This window comes from Chanodichthys erythropterus, chromosome 12, assembly GCF_024489055.1.
Source record: "Chanodichthys erythropterus isolate Z2021 chromosome 12, ASM2448905v1, whole genome shotgun sequence".
In the NCBI taxonomy this organism is placed as follows: Eukaryota; Metazoa; Chordata; class Actinopteri; order Cypriniformes; family Xenocyprididae; genus Chanodichthys; species Chanodichthys erythropterus.
The window spans coordinates 8273895-8299106 of record NC_090232.1 but is presented as its reverse complement, the minus strand read 5'-3'; the positions used below and the strand labels follow the sequence as shown (position 1 = coordinate 8299106).

Genomic DNA, 25212 nt, shown 5'->3' with positions numbered 1-25212 from the left:
GAGATTTCATTTTTGGGTGAACTAACACTTTAAAACTAAGTAGTAAAAACTTGAACCCTTGGGATAAATGGGTAGAAAGTGAAAGATATTGCCAGACATAAGAAAGAAATTATCTGATAACTTGATATTTTGAATCGCAATTAAGTGTGCAAATAAATGACATTTTAATATGCAAATATATGTAAAAAGGGGAAAAAAGACCATCATTCAATATAAAGAAATGATGAAAGAAAGAAAAGACCCATCATAATTCAGTATGCAAATAAATGTAAGAGAGAAAAGACCAGTCATAATTCAGTATGCATATGGATGCAAGAAAGCAGACCAGTCCTAATTCAGTATCATCACTGTCGGTTAAATTCTGAATGTCGAACATTTGAGTGAAGTCAAGGTCACTGGGAGATTTCAAACTTTAATATTGAAGTTTATGAAGACGAAAAGCTTTTGTCTGCATGTTAAAGATTGAGCTGAATTAATTGCAGAGAAGTGTGAGAAGGACAGAAAGAAGTGTGAGGCATTTCAATTCAGCGCTGCCTTGCAAGAAAATGATCAGTGCGGTTGAAACAATAACAGTTGAAGGTTGTTTGCGTGTGTGTGTGTCACTAAATGTGCGAACACTTAGCAACTGACTGATGTCTGTGATAATAAGAGGCTCTGTTCCTCTGCAGCCCTCCCACACCGAGAGAGGCTGTCACTGCCTTTGTTAATATTCAGCTCCATGTGTTTATTTACAATACCTGTTCTCATACATGAAAGCTTTGAAACTTCAATGACTCACATCTCTGTTTGCACATTTCTGTTGTGTTCCCTGTTTGTTTTGTCTGCGTGTTTGTTTTGCGTCCGCGAAACACCAGGTGTGTCGCGAGTTTCAGCGGGGTAACTGCGCGCGTGGCGAGACCGACTGCCGCTTCGCCCATCCTAGCGACAGCCCCATGATTGACACGAGCGACAACACGGTCACCGTGTGCATGGACTACATCAAGAGCCGTTGCTCGCGCGAGAAGTGCAAGTATTTCCACCCTCCAGCACACCTGCAGGCCAAGATCAAAGCAGCCCAGCACCAGGCCAACCAGACTGCCGTCGCAGCGCAGGCCGCCGCTGCAGCCATGGTGAGCTAATCGCAGCATGCACAATTCATATTGAAATAACATGCATACGATTCAACGTTTAAAGAGTCATGTTGTGCAAAACATTAAAGTGTGTAAAGGTTTTTAAATTACACCAACGCGCCTCACCGGCTGCATTTAATTTACAGCAGAATTGAATTTACTGCATTGTCACGACACATTGAATCGTAATCAAGGCAGTGCTTAGAATTGTGAAACCTTTTCGGTTATGTGTACGATAAAATCAATTGGCAACACATGTTGAGACGTGCCCGCCGAGGTTGCGATTAAGATATCTGATGATGTTAGCACGTTAAATGTGGAGCACTGCTTTATTATTATATAGCCATGACCCATCTCCAGAATCCGGGCGGGGTTGCGTGCCAAATCTGTGTCGATTCCCTTATCTCATCCCTGGAGGATTTTAGTCCTATTAAACAGTGAGTAAAGAGAGAGAGACAAAGAGATGAGTTGCTTGAGAAGACAGCCTTGTGATAAAAATCACTCCCCCTTCTTATCCGTCTAGTACTGTACTGATGCGATCATTATTAGGTATAGGATATTAATATAATAAGCATGATGGCTTAAAAGCTTTTTTGCTCACACCCTTGACTGCACAAGGTCAGGGGGCGGCTTACTCTTCCCCATTTCTCTGCCCAATGGGAGGCCTACTCTACTCAAATCAGTCAAGATTAAATTAAGGAGATGGATGACATCTTCATACCAAACTGACGTGAATGCACAGGTTCATCTATTATCCAAGCGAAACTGCATCTTTGGCCACATGACTGCTCTCATTTGTCTACGCTACAAGCAAGCGACGCAGTGCAGCGCTGAATTTCGTGCACCGCTATAAGAAAGGGATGCTGAGTTTTGTTGCGTTTTGCACTTGCATTGTATATGGCTTTGATTATAATAGGTGCCACAGTATCATGTTTTATTGCATCGACATCTCTGAATGTATGCAATGTTTATTTTGTTGCATTACTTACAGTATAGACAGTTTCCTATAACAGGTGCTATCAAGTTTTATTGCGTCACAATCTCTGCATGCATGCAATTTTGTGGCATCGCTTGGTTGCAGCCTTGATAGTTTTGTTGATTTTCTGATGCGAGCAAGCAGTGCAACAAAACTACCCCGTTCCTATTAAAACCAGTGAACCCACGTGTACTGCTAGTGAGTGATGCATGAAAACCTATGGAAGCTTGTTTCCGCCACTAAATATAGAAGGTGACTGTGACTTTTTATCTGACAAATCTGATTTTATATCATGCAATTCTGACTTTTTTCTCACAATTGTGAGTTTTATCATGCAATTCTGACTTTATAACTCGCAATTCTGAGAAAAAAGTCAAAATTGTGAGTTATAAAGTCAGAGCTGCATGATATAAACTTGTAATTGTGTCTTATAGAGTCAGAATTATGATATAAACTTGCAACTGACTTTCTCAGAATTGTGAGTTTGTCTCGCAATTCTGACTTTATAATTTGCAACTGCATGAATTGTGAGATAAACTTGAAATTCTAAGAAAAACTGTCAGTCTTTTTTCCCCTCACAATTGGACATAACACTCAATTTAGAGTTTATCTCACAATTCTGACTTTATAACTCATAATTCTGAGTTTATATCACACAATTCTGACTTTATAACTAGCAGTTCTGACTTTTTTCTCAGAATTGCGATATAAACTCTCAATTGCGAGTTATAAAGTCAGAATTACATGATATAAACTCGCAGTTGCATCTTATAAAGTCAGAATTGCGTGATATAAACTCCTCTAAACTCGTAGACTTTCTAACTCATAATTCTGACTTTATATCACACAATTCTGACTTTTATCATGCATTTCTGACTTTATAACTCGCAATTGAGAGTTTACATCTCGTAGTTCTGAGAAAAAAAGTCAGGATTTTGAGATATAAACTCGCAATTGCAAGAAAAAAAGTTGAAATTGCCTTTTTCATGGCGGAAACAAGCTTCCATAACCTGTACTGCACATTTGCTTTGTTGCTTTGTTGTTTATGGGAGCAGCTGATATTTTTCTACATTGCAAGTCAGGAACGCAATGCAACAAAACTAGATTGCTCCTGATATAATCAGCAAAACTTTTTACATTGAGAATGGTGTGATGCAACAAAACTTGATATTGCATGCTTGTAGACTAGCTTTTTTGTAATGGGAGTGAATTTGTTTTGCTTACACTGCATGCAAGGAATGTGGTGCAACAAAATAAATCACTCTCATTATAATCAACAGAAGAGAGTGATAAGATGCAAGAAAATTTTCAAACTAGTGGTATAGATAGCTTTGTTGATTATAATACAAGTAATGCAATTTTGCATTGCTTCATTGCAGCATTCCTGCAACATAAAGTTTGTCTCGACAATTTTTTTTTTCATCTAGTTTTATTTACACTTCAACAAGCAGAGCAGTACAATAAAACTATTTTGCTCCTGTTTAAGTTGTCTACACTACAAGTAACACAATGCGATTTGACAGCTTGTGTGCATGCAGTGTAGGAAGCTTTGTGGATTATAATGAAAGCATGTATTTTTTTCTACAACACAAGTAAGCAATGCAATGCAAGAACTAGAACAGCTCCTGTTATAATCAATAAAACTACATTACAAGTTTCAATGCAATGCAACAAACGCTTGCCGTTTATAATGGGAAAGATCTAGTTTTCTTGCACTGCATCACTAATTTAATTGATTACAGCGGTAAGGATCTAGTTTGGTCGCGTCACTCGCTTGGAGTGTAGACACGGTATTTGGCAGCAAGCTTTCGCGCTTCCACATCTCACGCTGGTGTGGTTTTATTTTGCTGCGTTTGCTGTCATGACACTCACATGCTTGGCCTCATTCGTTTTGCTGTTTACTCCATTTTCGCTTTTGCTTTTGCCCTGAACCCTTTTGTCTTTTTCCACTGTGGCGTCTGGGTCAGAAGGTGACGCGAGGACAGTATCAGCTCACCAGCCATAACAATAAAACGAGTGAAAATAAAGACCCAGGTTTCCTGAGCATACAGCGACCTGAGATAAACCGCCAGCTTTGGCTACAGGGTAAAACGCTGTTAGCCTTAAGGTGCAATGTCCTTTCCCTGATTATGATGTAATGACATTGCAGATAATAAAGCAGATTTTTTTTCTAGGGTTTAAACCAGGCCACTTACTGAAGCAATCGATCCCTGCGCCCAACCCAAATGCGAAAGAGTTTAAAAGAGAGAGTCAGATGACACGGTTATAATTTCTTCATTTTCTTGTCTTTTATTTTCTCTTTGTTTTTTTGTGTGTTTTTTTCCAGTTGAAGGTTATGTAATTCTGTATGATAAATCCCTGTGGGTGGCATATTTATTTTAATGGTTCTCTATGTTGGCGGAGGGGAGCAAAACATGAAACTCTTGGTTACAAGAATGCCTTCAGCATGCACAATTGAAGTGCATTTCATTCTGATGTTTATTAAAAGTATACGCATAAGCTCTGTTCCTAAACCTACTGATCTGCCTTCCTGGACAGCACTAGACTCTATCGTAAACACTTATGCTGCTTTCTAAGATACCTTGTTTTGCAGAAATTCATGCAGCAAGTATCCTTCAGAGAGAATTTAATCCCAGAATGCATGTGACAATCTCAGCGAACAGTTAGATTTTAATGCAGAAAGCATCGCTAAAATCGTTCAGTTTGCTGATGTATATTTTTATGCTTAGAGTATGTTAGTTTAGCAACATGCAAAAGTCAGACTTTAGTTGGGACTACAGTGCACTTTGCATGAGAAGTGCTTTCTGAGTAGTGCACTAAGTTGCTGCCTACGTAGAGTGTTCCAAATAAGTAATCTATGGTTCAAAAGGTAGCAGTGTTTCCACTGCAGGAACTTTCCCCAGGAACTAGGGACTTTAGGGTGGTACTCGTGGTTTGTTTCGACCACAGGAACCAGGGTCTATATGAAGTTCCGTGTAAAAAATGTCCCTCTCAGAAAGTCCCTGCTCTAGAGGTGGTACTTTTTCAAAGTTCTGCAACTTTCGGGGGTGGGACTTGGGCGCTTTCGGTGGTGAGACTAATTTGCCGCATCTTCATGGTACTTGAGACCGCGATGGAAATGCAGACAGCAACAGGTCTGGGGGAAAAAAGTTCCTGGGACAAATTGTTCCGGGTAATTTCGGTGGAAATGCAGCTTATGTAGACAGCAATGCAGCACACTAGGTTTTTGAACAGAGCTTCGAGAGAGTTGAGGCATAGATGTTTTTCCTTTTAATAAAATGTTCATCTTTCTTTAAATGACTCTTCAAGTGCATTATCTTTCCCTCGCAAACTTATTTGCTGTAATCTGTGACTATACTATAAAGAAGAACAGAAGCATTTTTCTTTTCAACATTCTAGCATCATAGTTTTTTTTTGTTTGTTTGTTTTTTTTGTGGATATTCTGATTTGAAGCATTTTTGCATGGCCCTCAGTGTCATCTCATTTCAAGCGTCCTGTTTTTCTTTACTAAATATTTTGCTGCCCGTCATTCCATTAAGCCACATCTCTACTTCTTACCAGTACTTTTGCATGGCATTTTATTAATGAGGAATATTGGCGATATATAAATTAGGGTTAATTGCCTATGAATATTTCTGTTAATATAAATATAAATATGGGCCACATCTGATACGGCAATAAAAATAACTCATAACCAGCAACGTAAAGGAACATAAATTGGAAGTTCTCAAATATAAGAATAAACAGAGCTCCACATTCTGTGATCACTCGCAGCAGTTGTTTTCTTTTGGTTCCGTGACCTTTACGATTTTTATGTAGAGAGTCATTTTAATCCCTTAGTTGGTAAGAAATTGCAACATATTGTGACAGAAGTGAATGTCAAGGAAGGCATTTCTCCTAGACGACCTCGCCTCGTTTACCAAGTGTCCTTTGATTTTTTTTTTTTTTTGCTAAGTGGTGGTAAATGTCATAGCGCATGTTAAAATCAGCCAGATTTCCATTGGCAGAAACATGATGCACGGGCCGGTGAATTAGCCCATGCGGTTTGTACCCTATTCCAGTCTTAATTAGCAATCGCGCAAGTGTTCAATAGCGCTGTCAGGCAAAGTTAATGTAGCTTCGGTATTGACCGAAAGAAGCCGTTGAAGACATCTCAACGGTGCTCGTCCCTGAAAAGAAATGCCTACCTGACATTCTGCCATCATTTGATTTTAATCCGCCAAGCACACAGAAAACCCTTCGATAGCGGATATCGGGTGCCGGATACGGTCAGTGTGTTTTGTGCAGTGTTTGTTCTCTATTGATTTACTGCTAAAGATGATTCGGAGAGCTTTCATAACACTAATATCTACAATCCCATTAGCCTTTTTGACTTTGATTGGTAAATGGTGAGAATCTTGATTTCTGACGCTTTTAACACAGGTATTGTAGATGCTTTTTGCTTTCGTACTAATTCAGAACGTAGCGATATGTTTCTTTGAGACGAGTTTTTTCGTTTATGTGCATGCCTATTGTTTTGTATGTGGTATACTGCATTCAGATTATTTTTGTTTTTGTTTTTTTCCTTCTCACCTATCCACAATGCAATGCTGTCCCCATGATGCACCTCTGCTTGCTGTTACCTGTATGTTAATACGCTTGAATCCCATTGGCCCACTGCCATCATGTGCTCGCTGCCTGCTATTAAAAGACTCAGTCGACTGCCAAAGCAATGAAGCGACCCCTCGAGGCATCTGTAGATCTGGTACTATGACCTTTCACCTTTTGCTTTGCATGTAGCTTTTTAATGTACTGTAGCAACTCACAGACTTTTTTAATTTTGGCTTCTTTGTTTTGATAGAAACAGTAAAAGTCACCAAGTACATGTATGTAGATATTACCATCAGTCAATTTTGAAGAATGATTGTGTGTGGTAATTATTGAAGCCTAGTAAACATAAGTGCCTCCTTGTGTAAAACGGAGCGATGCAGCTTCGAGTCAACAATGTGCATTGATGTTTGTGTGAGTGGATGCGTGCAAACCCCGTTTAACTCACGCATGTCTTCTCTTTCACGTGTTGCCACGCTCAGGCCTTTCCCCATGGAGTCCTGCAGCCCCTACCAAAGAGACCAGCACTAGAAAAGAGTAACGGGGCCAGTACTCTCTTCAACCCCAGTGTCTTGCACTACCAACAGGCTTTGGCCAACGCACAGCTTCAGCAGCCCACCGCTGCGTTCTTTCCCACAGGTAAGAACACGCATGCGCACATACAAACCCATGCACACACACACACACACACTGCTTCGTATTAATCCCTGGGTCACCCTCTAAACGTTACACCCCTTTTCTCTTCTGCATAACGTCTTAATAACAGAGGCTTTTAAAAGGCCTAAGTCCCTTTTGCATGCAGTGAGTGCACGGAATACTAATGCATAACGTCGAGAGAACGTGTTTTTTAAAAAGACACGTTATTTCAAGAGCACTCCTGATATGAATTTCGCCAGCGTTAATGGACATTTGGGGTTCTTTGATCTAAAAATCATAGACGTCCATAGATTAAATTAGAAATATTCACAGAAGTGCTTTGATCTGCACATCTGTACGCTGTCAGATTATATATCTTGACTCCCACCAATATGGGCCAACACATAATGCTGATGTAAACTTACATAATACAATTATTTGGATAACAATTATGATGTGCACAAAATTACAGTAACAGTTAACTTGTACTTAAAATCCTCTTTGAAATATTTGAAAATTGTGCATCATCTATCATCTATTTATTGCAAATGTAGAATTTGCAGATGCTGATAGTCTGTGACTGGCTTAATATATTTATCTGCCTGGCCGATATATCACTCTAAAAATTGACAAAAACATTTTATTTATTTTTTTATACAATATTTACTGCTATTTGAAAACAAGAGATATTTTTTTAAACATGGTGATATTGTCTATAACTATGAAATTGCTGAAATGACAAATTTTATATATATATATATATATATATATATATATATATATATATATATATATATATATATATATATATATATATATATATATATATATATATGCACCCATTTATAAAAATGTACATAATACATAAAATTAATAAAAGGTGCCGATAATCTTCAAATGGCTAAATATTGTCTGATTAATTTGCCTGGCAAACAAAATTGCAGGATCATTTTAATAATATTTTATATATAAGTATAATTCTAAATCATTTATAATCAGTTTATAATTACATTTTATACAATATTTATTTAAGATTAACATGTCTGAAAATCATGAAATTATTATAATTAATGAAGTGTATATAAATTATATATTATAATATATAATTCTTAAAAAAAATAAAAAATTAAACTAAATGGTTATTATATTTTACTGAACATTTTAATTATTTGAAAACAAAATTTAAGATTTCAGATGAAGTGTAAATTATATAATTTAATTATTAATATGAATCTTTATTACCTTCAACTGATTACACACAAAAATATTATTATTATTTATTATTATTTGTTATTTTTATTATTATTATGACTATTGTTTTATTATTATTTGTGTAATCAGTTGAAAATATTAATACAGATAATAAAGATTATAAATTATATTATTTATAATAAAATATTCTATTTATTATTAATGTGTATTATATATTATTATTGTGTGTAATCAATTGAAAAGATTTGCTGATGCTGATTGTTAAATAGCCTACTATCAGTCGATTAATCGGCCTGGCTGATATATCCGTAAAGCCAACATTCACATGAATCACAGTGCGTTACATTAAACAATAGCAGTATATTCCACCTACTATCTCTCTTTACCTGTAGGCGTATCTACTGCGGTATTTTTATAACAATAAACACAGGAAAAAACTCTCTGTACGCAGGGTCTCGGAGCGAGTCCTGCTGTCTAATCCCTTGTAGGTGTATTTTGTCATCACACACCCACATGGTGGTTGTGTTTCCTTTTAGCTGTCCTCCTGTGCCCCCGTTCCTCCCTCTTCTCCAGCTCTGAGCCTTTTGTAACAGCAGTATGTCTATTTTAACCGTAGGAGTGGCTGTTCCCTCACCGCATGACTCTCTTGTATGTGTGTGTGTGTGTGGCTGAATTTTAGCCGTCTTCCTCCTCTGCCCTGTTGCCCTCTTCCTCTTCTCCTACACTGCGCTCTAATTTCACAACGCTAAGCTCCTGTCCTCTCATTGTGGCCCTTGCGAATATTGATCCAGTTTATCTTCCTGGAATACTCTGAGATTTTTACCGGAATGACGACACGGTGGAGCGAGCAATCTATAATGACAAGCTTAATTGGATTTGTATGGCATGCTGAATTCTGAATCTCTGGCTCTGTGTCTAATATGTTTTTCTTCCCTATTAACCTCTCTCCACTCTTCACTGCATGGTCACAGGGTCAGTTCTGTGCATGGCTCCTGCTAGCAGCATTGGTAGGTTCCTCCTCTTCCTGTCTGTCTGTCTGTCTGTTTTCCCCACCTCACATAGAGATCTAGTCGCTCTTACAGGTGATTTGAGGCTTGATGACCTGTGACTGTAATGTCACACAAAGCACCACATCAAATTAGCACCTGTTGATGAAATCTGACCAGTGACACCATCGTGCATCTGTTTTCTGCTTTATTCTGCTTCCATTCACCTGCAAGAGCTCTCTGTGTGTTTGAAATATTTACATTTCTCTCTTTGGGGTTTTGCAATTTACAGTATATTATTAAATTCATTATTAATCATTTACAGTGGTTATTTTTATTATTATAGTAATTCTACATATTTTTACATCTTTATGTTCAAATTATTCAATTTACTGTAAATTATTTCAAATTGCTATTATTAAATTTCATATTAATTTTGTTTCTTATTTAAAATTCCATTTTTTACAGTGACTTTATCATTATGATTAGAAATTTGTTTATAATTATTTATTATTATTATTTTTTATACATTTTGCACAATATTTTAATTATTTATAAATATTGTACATTTATATTATTAATTTTATTTGAACTCACTTTAAATACCAGATTTGTCACAGTTGTTATTATTATTTTATTGTTTTAAATTGTAATTCTTTATATTTGTATGTATTTTACATATGCATATATTATTATGCAATACACATTTGCAGTGGATTTTATCGTTTTATTATTATTATTATTATTATTTTAAACTTTAAGTCGTTATATTTATATTATGATTTCACGTTTATATATATTTACATACAATTTTTAAATTATAATTAATTTTACATTTTTTCCCAGTGGCTTTTATTTTTATTGTTATTATAATCTACATCATTTCATTATTTTAAACAGTATTTGTGTGAAAACACCAGATCCAAAGCGAACAGGCTGTTAATAATAGGCATTGTCTTGTGTTGTGTACTATTGATTGGGAAATTTGATCAGTTTCCTAGAGAAATAGCACACTTGATCATAATTGACCTGTCTGAGCCACACAAACGGCCATTCTCTGTAGTTTGCCGTAGATCGTAGGATCAATACTTCTCAGTAAGTCTCGCCCGATCGGCGCGAGACCGGTTAACGGCTCGTGTAATCTATCACCCGCACTAACCACCCATGCCAAACTTCTCTGGGTACAACTGATTATGGTGATAAATTTCCTTGAGGTGATTGTAATCAGCCTTTTTCCTCTTTTTTTTGTTTTGTTTTGTTTTGTTTTTTTTTCCCCATGCTTCTCTCGCTTTGCATCGTGATTGCATGCCATCTGCTGGTTTAACCTAACGATGGCTCGCTGCTCTGTAATATACACCATTGCTAAACAACAAAACCAAAAAACAAACTACAAAAACCCTACCAACCAACCAAACACCTGTTGCATTTGGTTTCCATAATGCTCCACCTACCTGTTCATTGCTTCCATGGTTCCCTTCCTGAAAAAGTACCCATGATGTACAGTGCTACGCCTGCTACTGTCTCTGCAGCAACAACTCCTGCCACAAGTGTCCCCTACGCAACAACAGCACCAGCCAATCAGGTTTGCTCCTTTTAAAAGCTTTCTTTCATAAATCCCTGAGCTCTGAATAAGCACTTTGCCTCGAATTCATTGGCACGAATCACAAAATCAAATGCATTTATTCGGATGGATCGGTGCTTATTCAGAGCTCGCACATTGGCAAATAGTAGTTGTGTTGTGTTGCATTATTTTCTTGTTTTGTTCTGCATGTCCTTGCTTTATTTTGATGTCAAGATATCCTTCCTCATCTACACACCTTGATGACAAACATGACTGGTGTCAAGCTAAAAATACACACCTCACTCCATTCTAGATCTTCCGCATACAATCATTTCCACTTATTCTCCCGCTCTTTGTTCGTCTCTGGGTTGGTTTGGGAAAGCAGGGAGAAGGTGAGTTGCAGAGCCAGGACGGACGCTGCGACACTGCTTTTCCATAAGGCGCTAAAAATGGTGCTGTAGGAGGGAATCTGCGTGACGTTCACGACCCGGCAATTACCGCGTCTGACTGACAATAGCCGCAGACTCTGAACACCATTTGCTCATTTGAACACCATTTAATGTGCTTTTTGTGGCAAATTCAGGTCAAACTGCACCGTGCACAATAGCTATAATGTAATGAAAAATCGACATGTTACATCAGTTCCCATCATGCTCGGCAAACTCGGACCGCTCCCATTCTTTGGTATTGTTCACCCAGGGGGTCACATAAGGAGACTTTGAGGTCTTTCCCACTTCCGGCGTTCTTAAATGGAGGCTTCCTGTCACCGAGCGGCTTTTCCTGTTGTTTCGCAGGGCCTGAATATACTCAGGAACTGGGACGTTGAGGGTTATTTGTAGTCTTATCATGTGAAATTGAACCTGTTTCCTGAGGGTCTCTTGCCAGACGGTTCAAGGCTCTACAGCGCCACCTGGCAGGAGAAAGAAGTACAGAATCTCACGTCTCACCAGTCTCCAGTCAGGTTAATTGAGTTTAAAAGATGCAGTTCATACAATGTTTTTTTATTATACAATATCTTTCATAACCGATTAGGTTTCAGCGTAGAGCCACAAATCTTGACACTGAACATGCAACTGTGTTTTGCAGCCCGTTTTTATTTCATTAATGCAAGAGCCACATTGTCACATTTTTCTGTGGTTTGGAAATGTACAGTATTGTTAAATGTATTATTAATAATAACAATGATAATATTTGTAATGTTTTAAACTAATGAATTAATATTTATATAATAATATCTAATTATATTATTTATATAATAATCAGTAATTTATTTAATTCATTAATATTTATAAAATTATAATAATATTATTAATAATAATTTATTTATTTAAAAATACTGTAATTAAACTATTAAATATTACAATAAATATTAAAATGTTAGTAGATGTAAATTTTAAACGATGTTATTATTAAATTATTAAATATTAAAACAAAATATTATAATCTTAGTAGTAGATATAAATTTTAAACAATGTTATTGTTCAATTATTTAATATATTATAAATTTATTTCAAAATGCTATTATTATTATTATTATCTATAAATTAAATAATACTGTAAATGTCAAAAACCCAGAGAAATAAATGTGAAAATTTAAAACAAAGATACTAACTACAACAACAATAATAATAATAAGGATGTTAATAATGATAATAATAATCTTATTATTTTATTGATTTTATTATATATTTGTATATGTTGTATACATTTTATATATTATTCATTTTATTATATATTATTATTTTATCTATTATTCCTTTTTATTTCAAAATATTTCAGAATAAGATTATTCAATTATCTTGACTTATTATTTTCATGTCAAACGAGATTTTCAACAATATAAATGTGATTTTTTTTAAAATATTTTTTAATTAATATAAAATAATAGTTATAATAATTTAAAAATACTTTTATTAAACTTAAAATTATTACAATAAATATTAAAATGTTAGTAGTAGCAGTTGTAAATTTAAAAACAATGCTATTATTCAATTATTAAATATTAAAATAAATATTATAATCTTGGTAGTAGTTATAAATTTAAAAGTGTTAATATTAAATTATTAAATATTACAATTCAATTCAAAATGTTATTGTTATTATTATTAATTCAGATTATTTAGTTATCTTGACTTATCTCCACGTCAAACAGGATTTTCAACAAGAAAAAATTTGCGAATAAATTGATTTGATAGTGAAAAGCTTTTCTGTATGCTTGGTGCTTCAGGCCTTGGAGGCGTCACCTGAAAATGAATGTCATTTCGTTTTGATGATGAAAACATTTATTTTCTGTAATGCATATGCATCACTGATTTGTCCACTACAAGGCCAGAAACAAATTACGAAAATAAATAGTCAACTTAAATCTTGCGTTGGCTTAAAATGTGCAAAAACGACACATTAATATGCATGTCATACATTTAGCATGACTTCAGACTCGTGATGTTTATTCTCAGACGTGATTTAATACAGGTTTTTAGAGCTGAAGATGGAACACAGAGGCCTTTTCTCTGATGTTTGTTTGCGTCAGTCTCAGACCCAGACAGACAGAACCAGCAGTGGCCGCTGAGTCATCCCTGCAAGCGCTAATCTCACACATGAGTTTAATTATGCAGCGAGAGAGTGAGAGAGAGACAGAGAGACGGGCTGCGGGCATGTGCGCAGGAGGCATAAACAAACGCTTGACTGCTGTAACAGACGCAGTTTTGAGGTGACGACTTTAGCTCGAAGCAGATGAACGCAGGTCACGTTATAATCTACTGAACTGAGGCTGTGTTCGGAATGGCACACTAACTTACTGCTTACTGCCCGGTACACAGTGCATACTGCCTACTATTTTTTAAGAATAGTGTGAAATAGTATATAATATACAACAAATGTTTCAGAGTAGCATGCTACAATGTTGTCACAAGACATGCATTGAACATTAATTCAGCTGTCCAGCTGACAAATAAATGTGCTAATCATTCTTTTTTAAGTCAAAAATTTCTTACCTTTCGACTGTCCTCACCAACGGCCATAATCTAAACCATAATAATTCTGTTTGCTGGTGTAAAGTCAAGTTGATTCAGTGAACTTAAATCATGCTTTTCACTTAAAGGGTTATTTCATACGAAAATTAAAATTCTGTCAATAGTTACTCACCCTTATGTCGTTCCAAACCCGTAAGACTTTCATTTATCTTCAGAAGACAAATCAAGATCTGTTTTGATAATCTGAGAGCTTTCTGTCCCTCCATAGACAGCTACGCATCTACCACTTTGATGCTACAAAAAGTTCATAAAGAGATCATAAAACTACTCCATATGTATTGAGGGGTGTAGTCTAAATTTTGTGAAGAGATTTAATTTAGGCTTTAATTCACATATAAACATTGATGAAAAAAAGCTCAGCCGAACCTCCTTGACCCACAAGTAGGTTGTAGAAGCTCAAACATGCTGTGTAACATGAGAATGAACCTCATTGGTTCTTGCAGAAGCTCAAACGTTCTGCGTAACACGAGAATGAACCTCATTGGTTCTTGCAGAAGCTCAAACGTTCTGCGTAACACGAGAATTAACCTCATTACCTCATTGGTTCTTGTGAAAGCTCATAAGCTCAAGCTCTCAGATTTCATGAAAAAGATTTGTGTTCTGAAGATGAATGAAGGTCTTACGGGTTTGGAACGACACGATGGTGAGTAATTCATGACAGAAATTTCATTTTTGGGTGAACTAACCCTTTAAAATCACTTGGTTAGACTTTAAATTAACCGTTTTGACTTGAGTCAAAAATATAATTCTTTGAATCAAATTGCCTAAATTAGGTTAGCTAACAATATAGTTGGAGCACCTACCACTTTTTACGGTGTAGAATACTTCAATTATACATAGGTAAAAACTCATTATAGCTGGGTTTTGCCCTACTATACCCTACATATTAATACACAAATACACAGTACAGTCCAAAAGTTTGGAACCACTAAGATTTTTAATTTTTTTAAAAGAAGTTTCGTCTGCTCACCAAGGCTACATTTATTTAATTAAAAATACAGTAAAAAACAGTAATATTGTGAAATATTATTACAATTTAAAATAACTGTTTTCTATTTGAATATATTTCACAAAGTAATTTATTCCTGTGATGCAAAGCTGAATTTTCAGCATCGTTACTCCAGTCTTCAGTGTCACATGATCCTTCAGAAATCATTCTAATATGATGATTTGCTGCTAAAGAAACATTTAATGTGTACAATTGTACAAAATATTTTTGTACAATATTTTTTTTCAGGATTATTTGATGAATAGAAAGTTCAAAAGAACAGTGTTTATCTGAAATCTAATCTTTTGTAACATTATAAATGTCTTTACTGCCACTTTTGATTGATTTAATGCATCCTTGCTGAATAAAAGTATTCATTTCTTTAATTTCTTTTCAAAAAAATAAAAATAAACATTCGTACTGACCCCAAACTTTTGAACGGTAGTGTATAATGCTACAGAAGCTTTGTATTTCTGATAAATGCTGTTCTTTTGAACTTTCTATTCATCAAGGAATCCTGAAAAAAAAAAGTACACAACTGTTTTCAACATTGAAAATAATCATAAATGTTTATTGAGCAGCAGATCATCATAATAGAATGATTTCTGAAGGATCATGTGACACTGAAGACTGGAGTAACGATGCTGAAAATTCAGCTTTGCATCACAGGAATAAATTACTTTGTCAATTATATTTAAATAGTACACAGTTATTTTAAATTGTAATAATATTTCACAATATTACAGTTTTTTACTGTATTTTTAATTAAATAAATGTAGCCTTGGTGAGCAGACGAAACTTCTTTTAAAAACATTAAAAATCTTAGTGGTTCCAAACTTTTGGACTGTACTGTATATTTTGTCAACATAAAATAGTTATTGATATGCAAATATATGGTTTTATTTGTCAATGACTGACTCAACCCAGCCAGCAATAAAATTATAATAGAAAGTTTTAGATGAAGCAAATGCGTTCCTATGAAACGCATGCTTTCCCAAAACAGATTGGTCGTCATTACGACATTGTAATCGTTGAGGGAATTTATCATTATAACATTCTGTGCACCTTAAAACATATGGCCAATTATTACAGTTATCGAATGGATTTTTATCAGCACTAAACAGACTTGAGCTAAACAATGACACTGTTTTCTTCTTAGAGCTCTGTTGAAGCATTGAACTCTGTTTGCATCACTGCATCATTTTCCTGTTTATCACTGTAAAGCTGCTTTGAAATCTGTATTGTTTAAAGCGCTACATAAATATAAATAAACTTGATTTGATCGAAACTTGCCATAGAGATTTAAGTGCAAGTCATGTGCTACTAACAACAGTGTTTTTCTGAAACACAGCTAGTTTGTACTTAACCGTAACATGTATATGTGTACTGATAAAAGTGTTCCATTTATAATTATTCCCCGCCTCCAGTTCACTCATGCCGCATTCTACACGAAGATGAAACGTCACATGGAGCGCGTTGCGTTTTGGGAAACAGTATCCCATGCAGCTCCCTCAGATGCATACATCAGATATCAGCAAATGTAGTAGGTAATTTGGGAGCTCCTTGCATACAGTATACACATTCCATACTGCAACATAGGAGTTCTATGGCAGGATGCCATTCCGAACACAGCTTCCGTACTGATTTCAGCGTTCTTTAGTTGCTTTTAGCAGATGCTGGCAAATATAGTAGGTCATCCAGGTATTACATACAGAAAATTGGCATACTACGCACTTTATACATACTGAATACTGCAGAAATAGTAAGAGTAGTATGATAGTATGGTATTTCAAACACAGCCTGAGACTCTGTGTTTAGTGGGGCTTGAGGCTTTTGGTATCTGATTTGATGGGACGTCCCTGGCATATGCGCCTCCCCATTGGGTCTAATGTGCCAAGAAAGATGTGAAGAGTTCATGGGATGTTGAGGACAGCAGCATCAGATGTAGGGCAGCAGCGCCCCCTCCTGGACAGAGAGGGGAGCGACTGAGGATTGACAGATTTATTTCCTAAAGCTTATTTTTTTAAATGCAAATCTTTAATCTACAATCAACGTTTATGACACCTTTTTATTTACTTGCGTGCATATAGTCTGTCTGCAATTCTTTGTTATTAAAATAACATTTTTACATTATTAATATAATGATATTTTAAAAATAAATAATAAAATATTTTAATATTTTATTAAAAAAATATATATATTTTTTAAATCAGATATGTACATTTAAAATGTATAGCTCTAGAATTATATATTATATTATTTATATAATGTATTTGTTTTTATTTTTATAATGTATATTTACATTAATATAGTAAAATGTACTGTTGATAAAATATTTATGATTTTATAAACTAAATATATATATAATATATAGATATAACTATAAATAAATTATAATTGCATATATTTGCATAATGTCATTTATAGTAATTTTATGTAATATTACATACTGTTGATGAATTACATTTTAATAAGTATAGAAATTACTACAATAACTGTAATATGTAAATGTTTTATTTATATATTTTCTATAATATTTATAAAATATAAATCCTAGCTCCCTTAGTTTATCAGTGGCAAGGTGGTTTTGTACGTTCGTCTGACGTTGGTACTTCATTTATTACAAATCAGGATAGAAAACTGCTTGTCAAATTGTTCATGGGGTCCGAAATAAATTACATATTTGTCAATTATAGCAGCTAAACCTGGTTTACATCACATTCAACATCATGATCCAACATAGAGTTACTGTTACTTACATTGCCATTGTCTCATCGGGCTCTGTGTAGCTTGCATGTGAACCCTCTCTGGCCTTGCTTTCCCATCATGCCATGGTGCAGCCGGCTGTCAAGCTTCCACTCGCCACACTGTCGCCTCGCCTTTAGCTCAGCGCTCTGCTCACAACACTGGCGGTGTTTCATAGTAACTTTACACATTTGGTGACTAAACTAGGATGTGAAGCTTGGGTGCCACACTGCTGCCTGATCATACTGTGCTTTTACTGTTTGGCCTGGGCTTCTTTAATAACACATTTCAAGATGTTTTGGATCCAGGCAAAAGATTAGTTATACGACCCACACACTTTGCCATGTGCCAGTTGGCTATATCATAATATTGATTTATATATGATGTTTGTGATGTTGTTTGAGGCATTTTGATGGGTTTTACGTTACTCTGGTGTTTACAACCACTTGCATGCGTGCATGCAGAAGAATTTAAAACCTCTGAAAACAGAAAACGCACAAAAAGACATCAAAATATTGTTCTGTGACCTGAGGCCTTGCTGATTCCCACCTCTAATAAATACTGTTATATAACCAGATGAAATGAATCAGAAACGAAGCCCCCATGAGTGCTGACTGTATCCACATTTTGAGATGGAGACCTGGCTGTGTTCTGACTCGCATACTAGCATACTACTCTTGCTATTTCTGCAGTATGCGACGCATAATTTTATGTATGCATTGAATGCATTGATTAGCCTGCCAAAGCTATATGCAAACGTTTTTTGAAAGAAATTAATACTTTTATTCAGCAAGGATACATCAAATTGATCAAAAGTAACAGTAAAAGACGTTTATAATGTTACAAAAGATATTTATTCTCTTCTTTTTGAACTTTCATTTCATCAAAGAATCCTGAAAAAAAAGTGGTTTCCACAAAAATATGTAGCAAAACAAATTTTTTTTTTGTTCACTCCAAAATGAAAAGTACCCCATGATATACTCACCCTCAGGACATCCTAGGTGTATATGACTATCTTCTTTCAGACAAACAAAATCAGAGATATATTTAAAAATATCCTGGCTCTACTGAGCTTTATAATAGTAGTGAACGGGGGGCATGTTTTGAAGCCCCAAAAAATGCATCCATCCATCATAAAAATAATCCATATGGCTCCAGGGGGTTAATAAAGGCCCTCTGAAATGAAGCAATGGGGTTTTGTTAGAAAAATATGCATATTTAAAACTGGAAAAACTGCCGTACACTTCGATTTGCGGCACAAGAGTGACTGACCTCTGACCTGACACGACATAATTATGAAAGTGGAAGTGCAGAGGACCGAGCAAAACAAAACCCCAGTCACGAATTAGAAGTCTAAAAAAAATAAATTTTAAAGAGAAACGCGGGAAGATTTCGATATAAGAGAAGAGGAGCTTGTGTTTGTTGCCCAGCCATATTTGTTTAAACCGCGAGAGGCGTCTAAGCTTACACTACTCCATCCTACGTCATACATCGGGTCACGGGTTACTCTTGTGGCGCAATCTGTCTTGCGTAATATGCGTTCGGTCGTCTGGTGGAAGCTAGTTATTTTACTTCATAAAGTTTTAAATGTGTATTGCTTTGCTTTAGAAGGCCTTTATTAACCCCCTGAAGCTGTATGGATCATATTTGTGATGAATGGATGCATTTATTTTGGGCTTCAAAACACGCCCCCAGTTCACTACCATTATAGGAGAACCTGGATATTTTAAAATATACTTACCCTAAAGCCATCCTAGGTGTATATGACCATCTTCCTTAAGGAGATATATCATGGAATAATTTTCATTTTTGGGTGAACTATCCCTTTAACAATAAAATGTTTAGCGAGCAGCAAATCATCATATTAGAATGATTTCTGAAGGATCATGTGACACTGAAGACTGGAGTAATGATGCTGAAAATTCAGCTTTGATCACAGGAATAAATTACATTTTACAATATATTCACATTTTAAATGATAATATTTCACTATTTTTACTGTATTTTTGATCAAATAAATTGGTTAGCAGAAGAAACTTCTTTCAAACATATTAAAAAATGTTAGTGTACATATTTGATTATTTAACAAATATTGATCTGCTTTCTTCCTCAACAGAAGCATGCAAATAAGACAAGTCAAGTCCTTTGCTTTTTGCGCGTGAGAAAACGAAACACTAAGACAGTCTTTTTAGGGAGGTCACTTAAGTACAAACAATGAGCTCATAACCGCTACATTAACATGCATACGCTCAATAAATAGCATGCACATCCATCGACATCATCTCTATCTACACGGACACCTTTAAACAGCGTTACGCCATGCAGACGTCACGTAGCCTATAAGTCAGAGTACTTAAGATCGATTATGATGTTTAATGGACCTTCACTAATTTTCGGATGCTGTTTTGTGTTTGTTTCCCCTCTGTTTGCGCAGATCATCTTGAAGTAAACCACCGAAGAGGAACGGGGTGTCAGGAAGCTGCTTTGAGAAACCCAAAAAGATCCCCGTGTAAATACGACCTGCCCTACCCGTTAGAACTACAGCAACCTGCATGCTAAAGCGTAAACACATTAGCAACCCACTACACAATACACACACACCATATACCTGTTATGCTTGGAAAAGTGACTCAACCGGTTTCTAACTTCAAAACAAGAGATATAAAAAAGCGAAACAAGAAAATATATATGAATATATATAAATATATATATATATATGTCAATGTACAGCACGTTTCATAGAGGCATAAGTGAGATTCATCTGAATGATCGGTCACCCGTCAGATGTAATGTGTATTTTTCTCCCATGGTTGTTTTAAATGAAAAACAAATGCACAATGTTCACCCTGAGCGGACGATGAGCGACGCAAGGAAACACACACTTACACACACACACACACTAGGTTTGCACTGTCAGAAATAGTGCTTAATATTAAGTGCTTGATTGTCTTGAACGGGAGGACGTCTCCTGCAGAGTATGTCTTAAACATCCCCATGCACCCTCCGGATAGGGGAAAGAGGGGTTGCTCGATTTTTATTTCTTGTTTTAATACACAACACCGAATGTCACATTGCGGACAAAACGAAGATTGTCTACTGGTCAAAATGCGCCTCCCTCCAGTTTCACCTTCTTGGACTTGAGCTGATCCGTCTTCGGAAACGGAAATGATTCGATTATTGCTGTTCTTCATCCCCAACGGCCAAAGAAAGGTTTACTCTGACACGAAGCATGAACATAAACAGTCGGTGTCAGAAGTGCGAATGTGGCAAACCACGTGCCATGCAACCACGTTTCTGTCTGCGTCTGCTAAAGGACTGTGTTTTACTCCTTCCTTTTTTGTTTTTAAATGGACGGTGAATGATTTCGATGTGTCCGTGGGAACACTGGCCATCAGGGAGTCGACTCTGGCTTCTATCCCGTGCCAAGGGCTTACATTAAACTGGAGAGCTGCTGTAAACAAACTCGTACACACTCATAGACGAGACGGACTTCTCCAATTTGTCTGGGGCCTGTTCGTCGTCCCAATCACACGGTGCCCAGCGAACGGAAAACGCGAGGAGGAAGGGGGCGCGAAACGTTGCAGTAGACGATCTCTGACGCGTCTCTCGCCGATAATCCTGTTTTATTTGATAAACAGTAGAAGTGCCTAAAAAATATATTTTACACAGCAAGCATCTTGAGAAGATGACTTTATGTGGGGTTGGGGGTTATAAAAACACTCTTTGGTGTCAAAAAGCAAGTAAAGCTCCCGAAATGATCTTGGCCCATTTGGACAAAAGAAAAGAGACAAGAAACACGTAGACTTAAATGCATTTCATACACCACCATGGTCTGTTTCATTACACGACATGGATGTTGCTAGAAACTGGTGCAGAACTGAATAATAGGTAGAATGTTGATTGACATCGGAAATGTAAAGGAACTTTGTCAGGACGAGCTAAATGTCTGTAACGCGTGACGTATGAGTTTGGTAAATGATTGTCATAGCGGTGTGTTCTTAAGCAGTTTTGTTGTTGAGTCAGGACTGTCCGTTCTGTCGTTTTCTTACTATAACGAAACACCTAACAGCATCGTTTCATTTTTATTTGGATGTTGTTTTTTTGTTTTTTGTTTTTTTTACATGGAATAGTGTTGTCAAAAATACCAACTTGTGTACCAAATGTGACGATATCAGCATTTCCCCCTAGCATTTTAAGTGCCGTTGAGTGGCTGTTTAAAGGATTAGTTCACTTTAAAATGAAAATTACCCCAATCTTTACTCATCCCAAAGCTATCCTTGGTGTAAATGACTTTGTTCTTTCTGATGAACACAATCGGCATTATATTAATAAATATCCTGAAGTGTCCAAGCTTTATAATGGCAGTGAACGGGACCAACAAGTTTGAAGCTCAAGAAAGTGGATCCATCATCATAAACGTACTCCACACTGCTCCTGGGAGTAAATAAAGGCTTTCTGAAGTGAAGCTATGCGTTTGTGTAAGAAAAATATCCATATTTAACATATTATAATATAAAATATCTAACTTCCGCTAGACCGCCTTCCATATTCAACTTACAAAAACAACTTACTTTTTCTTAAGTTGACATGGAAGTGGAATATGGAAACTGCATCAGGCGTTACACTTTCTTCGTAAGCTAGATATTTTACTTTGAAACTTGACACACATAGCTTCACTTCAGAAGGCCTGTATTATCCCCCCCGGAGCCGTGTGGAGTACGTTTATGATGGATGGATGCACTTTCTTGAGCTTCATACTCATTGGTCCCGTTCACTGCCATTTATAAAGCTTGGAAGCGTAAGGATATTTATTAATATAACTCTGATTGTGTTCATCAGAAAAAAGGAAGTCATGTACACCTAGGATGGGTTGAGGGTGAGTAAATCTTGGGGTAATTTTCATTTTAAAGTGAACTAATCCTTTAAACACCTGATTGGCCATTGTGTTCATTCGCAACAGATATGTCTGTGATTGGCAACAATGAACAACGCTTAAACATATGGACAAATAGACATCTTTCACACTCTTACTGAGCGCTTAGCCATTCACAGATATATCTGTTGAGCGTATGAACACAGTGGCCAATCAGAGGTGTTTAAAAATCTGGTCAAAATGCTGGTATTGTCACATTTTTAAAATTTCAGTACCGACTTGGTGCCAAAGTCAGTACTTTTGACAACATTAACCTGGAATAAGTGCACACAGCCTTGTTGTCCTCCCTGATTTCTAATGGGCGAAGCGTGTTTGTGCATGTCTGAATGCATCGGTGTGAGCGTGTGCATGCCTGCGTTACCGATCCAATCAGAAACATCATGTCTTTTCATGGTGCTTAATTAACACAGACAATCCACAAAGAGACGTTTGGTTTCGCAGGAATATGGCACTGGTCTTAGCATTTTTGTTTTTAAAAAATTCATGTCATTTTTTTTCTTTTTCTTTTAGGGCTTTTTTTGTGCAAAAGTTACAGTTTTAATGTAATTTTTGAAGTGGAAAGTGATTTAAATATATTTTATTGTCATTCTGTTCATTCTTTGTTTTTGTTAAATACTAGAACACAGAACAATGGTGTAACCTATTTTAAAAATGAATGTAATTTATTAAGCCAGGCTTAGCTACGTGCGGTTGTCCTTATAGCGACGGCGGCCTCGGCCAATCAGGAGCCGCTTCTAGATCTCACGTTTGGGACGTCGCATCGCAGCGTAAGCGAGGCTGTAGAACTGCTTGTGTTATGTAAAAATGTTTATTGTATAGGTAATGTTTTACCAAAAAAAAAACCTAAAATAGAAAAAAAATGTATAAAAAAATTCTCAGTAGTATGATAGTTATTTCATAATAATATTAAGTTGTTGCTGTGGCAACCTAAAGTTGCGAATACTAAATTTTGGTATTTTTGTAAATGATGTAATTGTTAAGTTGATTCTTTTATTTCATTTGTTCTTTTATTTTATTATTATAATTTTTTTCCTAGAGCACTGCAAAACGTTAGATTGTAAAGCAGATATTGGAACATTTCCTATTTTATGTCAAGATTATATTACCAGGAGATTTTTCGGTAGCATTTAACGGCCTCTTTATTGGTGTAACGTTTAAGATAGTAGTAAATACTCACCAGTTACAATAGTGTGACGTAACTTAAGAAACAATTCTAGAGTTCGTGCCCCCCCTTCCCTATTTTTAATTGACAAAGGATCTCAAGTACTTGTAAAGATCATTTTTTATATTATTTATGAAAGTTGTCCTGGTTTGTTCAACAACTTAAATGAGTTAACGATTGCACTTTGATTTCCTGTAACTGTAGGATGTTCATTTCAAACTGATGCACAATGAATATGGTATGGCAACACAAATCAATGATGGTTGTTTTATTGCTTTAGTTAAACCAGAGAACTAAATATTCAGTAAGCATCTTGCATGGTATTTTATGTCAAATTAAGAAGTTATTTTCAATTTAATCTGAGAAAATAAAAAGAAATATATTGAATGTTTCTATCTACACTATAGAGAAAAAAAAAAAAATCTGCACATATGATGAAAGTAACGGTTGTTCTTAATTTGGGATTTATTACACCCCAAATGAAAAAAATTGACTGATGGTGAAAAAGCACTTTGGAATCAGTTGATATACTGAGCAGACACAGCGTATCCAAACACTTTGCCTTACCTTTAGTCCATTGTTTTTAAGCTTTTGTGTTTCAGAGCTATTAATATGTACTAGGGTGTCAACAGGTCTACTGAATTTACTTCTCACCTCCATCTATATATGAATATACTATACCTATAACTAAGACATGTAAGAGTTTATTATTATTATTATTATTATTTCGGAGCATTGTCACTGAGAGGCCAAAAGGTTTGACGGTGTTGATGCTTTTCAATGCCCTTTTCCTGTTTGCGACGTTTTTCATGCCGCTCTCAAGGGATTTTGGGTATTTTTACGCTGTGCTGCTTGACTTCCATCAGTGATGCAGTAGCCCATGGGCACACACACACACACACACATTCACAGAGATAATATGAGAAGAATATTATAAACCAAGCCCTCTTTGGATAATATTAGTTTTCATGTAACCATTTTAAATGTTTTATTTGTGCATATATATATTATGTGCTATTTTATGTCATATAGTCAAATGTTTTTGGTTCCAGAAAAATAGTGTAAAATCTATTGAGACAAAATGAATAAAGAAAGAGAAAAAGGACGGATGTGTGCTGTATTGTATTTGTCCATTTGCATGATAATGTGTGCAACAACAGGGTTTCTGCAGGGTCCTACAAAGGCCTTAAAGGGATAGTTCACCCAAAAATTTAAATTCTGTCATCATTTACTCACCCTCAAGTTGTTCCAAACCTTTCTTCTGCTGAACACAAAAGATATTTTG

General features: G+C 35.8%; 1 protein-coding gene across 22 annotated transcripts in view; it reads left to right on the top strand.

Moving 5' to 3' along the window:
* mbnl2 (muscleblind-like splicing regulator 2) overlaps positions 1-22165 on the top strand; it is a 79048-nt gene extending 56883 nt beyond the window's left edge. For 5 of the 22 annotated variants that reach the window (XM_067402901.1, XM_067402902.1, XM_067402904.1 and 2 more), the window contains exons 5-10: positions 855-1109; positions 6776-6829; positions 7155-7311; positions 9492-9527; positions 16515-16634; positions 20267-22163. In XM_067402901.1, coding sequence (XP_067259002.1) covers positions 855-1109; positions 6776-6829; positions 7155-7311; positions 9492-9527; positions 16515-16634; positions 20267-20391 — 747 coding nt within the window. In that variant the 3' untranslated portion in view covers positions 20392-22163. Of the gene's footprint in view, positions 1-854; positions 1110-6775; positions 6830-7154; positions 7312-9491; positions 9528-10993; positions 11089-16514; positions 16635-20266 lie in introns of all 22 variants that reach the window. The other 17 variants (XM_067402912.1, XM_067402923.1, XM_067402906.1 and 14 more) reach the window with 16 other exon arrangements.
* Positions 22166-25212: the final 3047 nt, after the last annotated feature.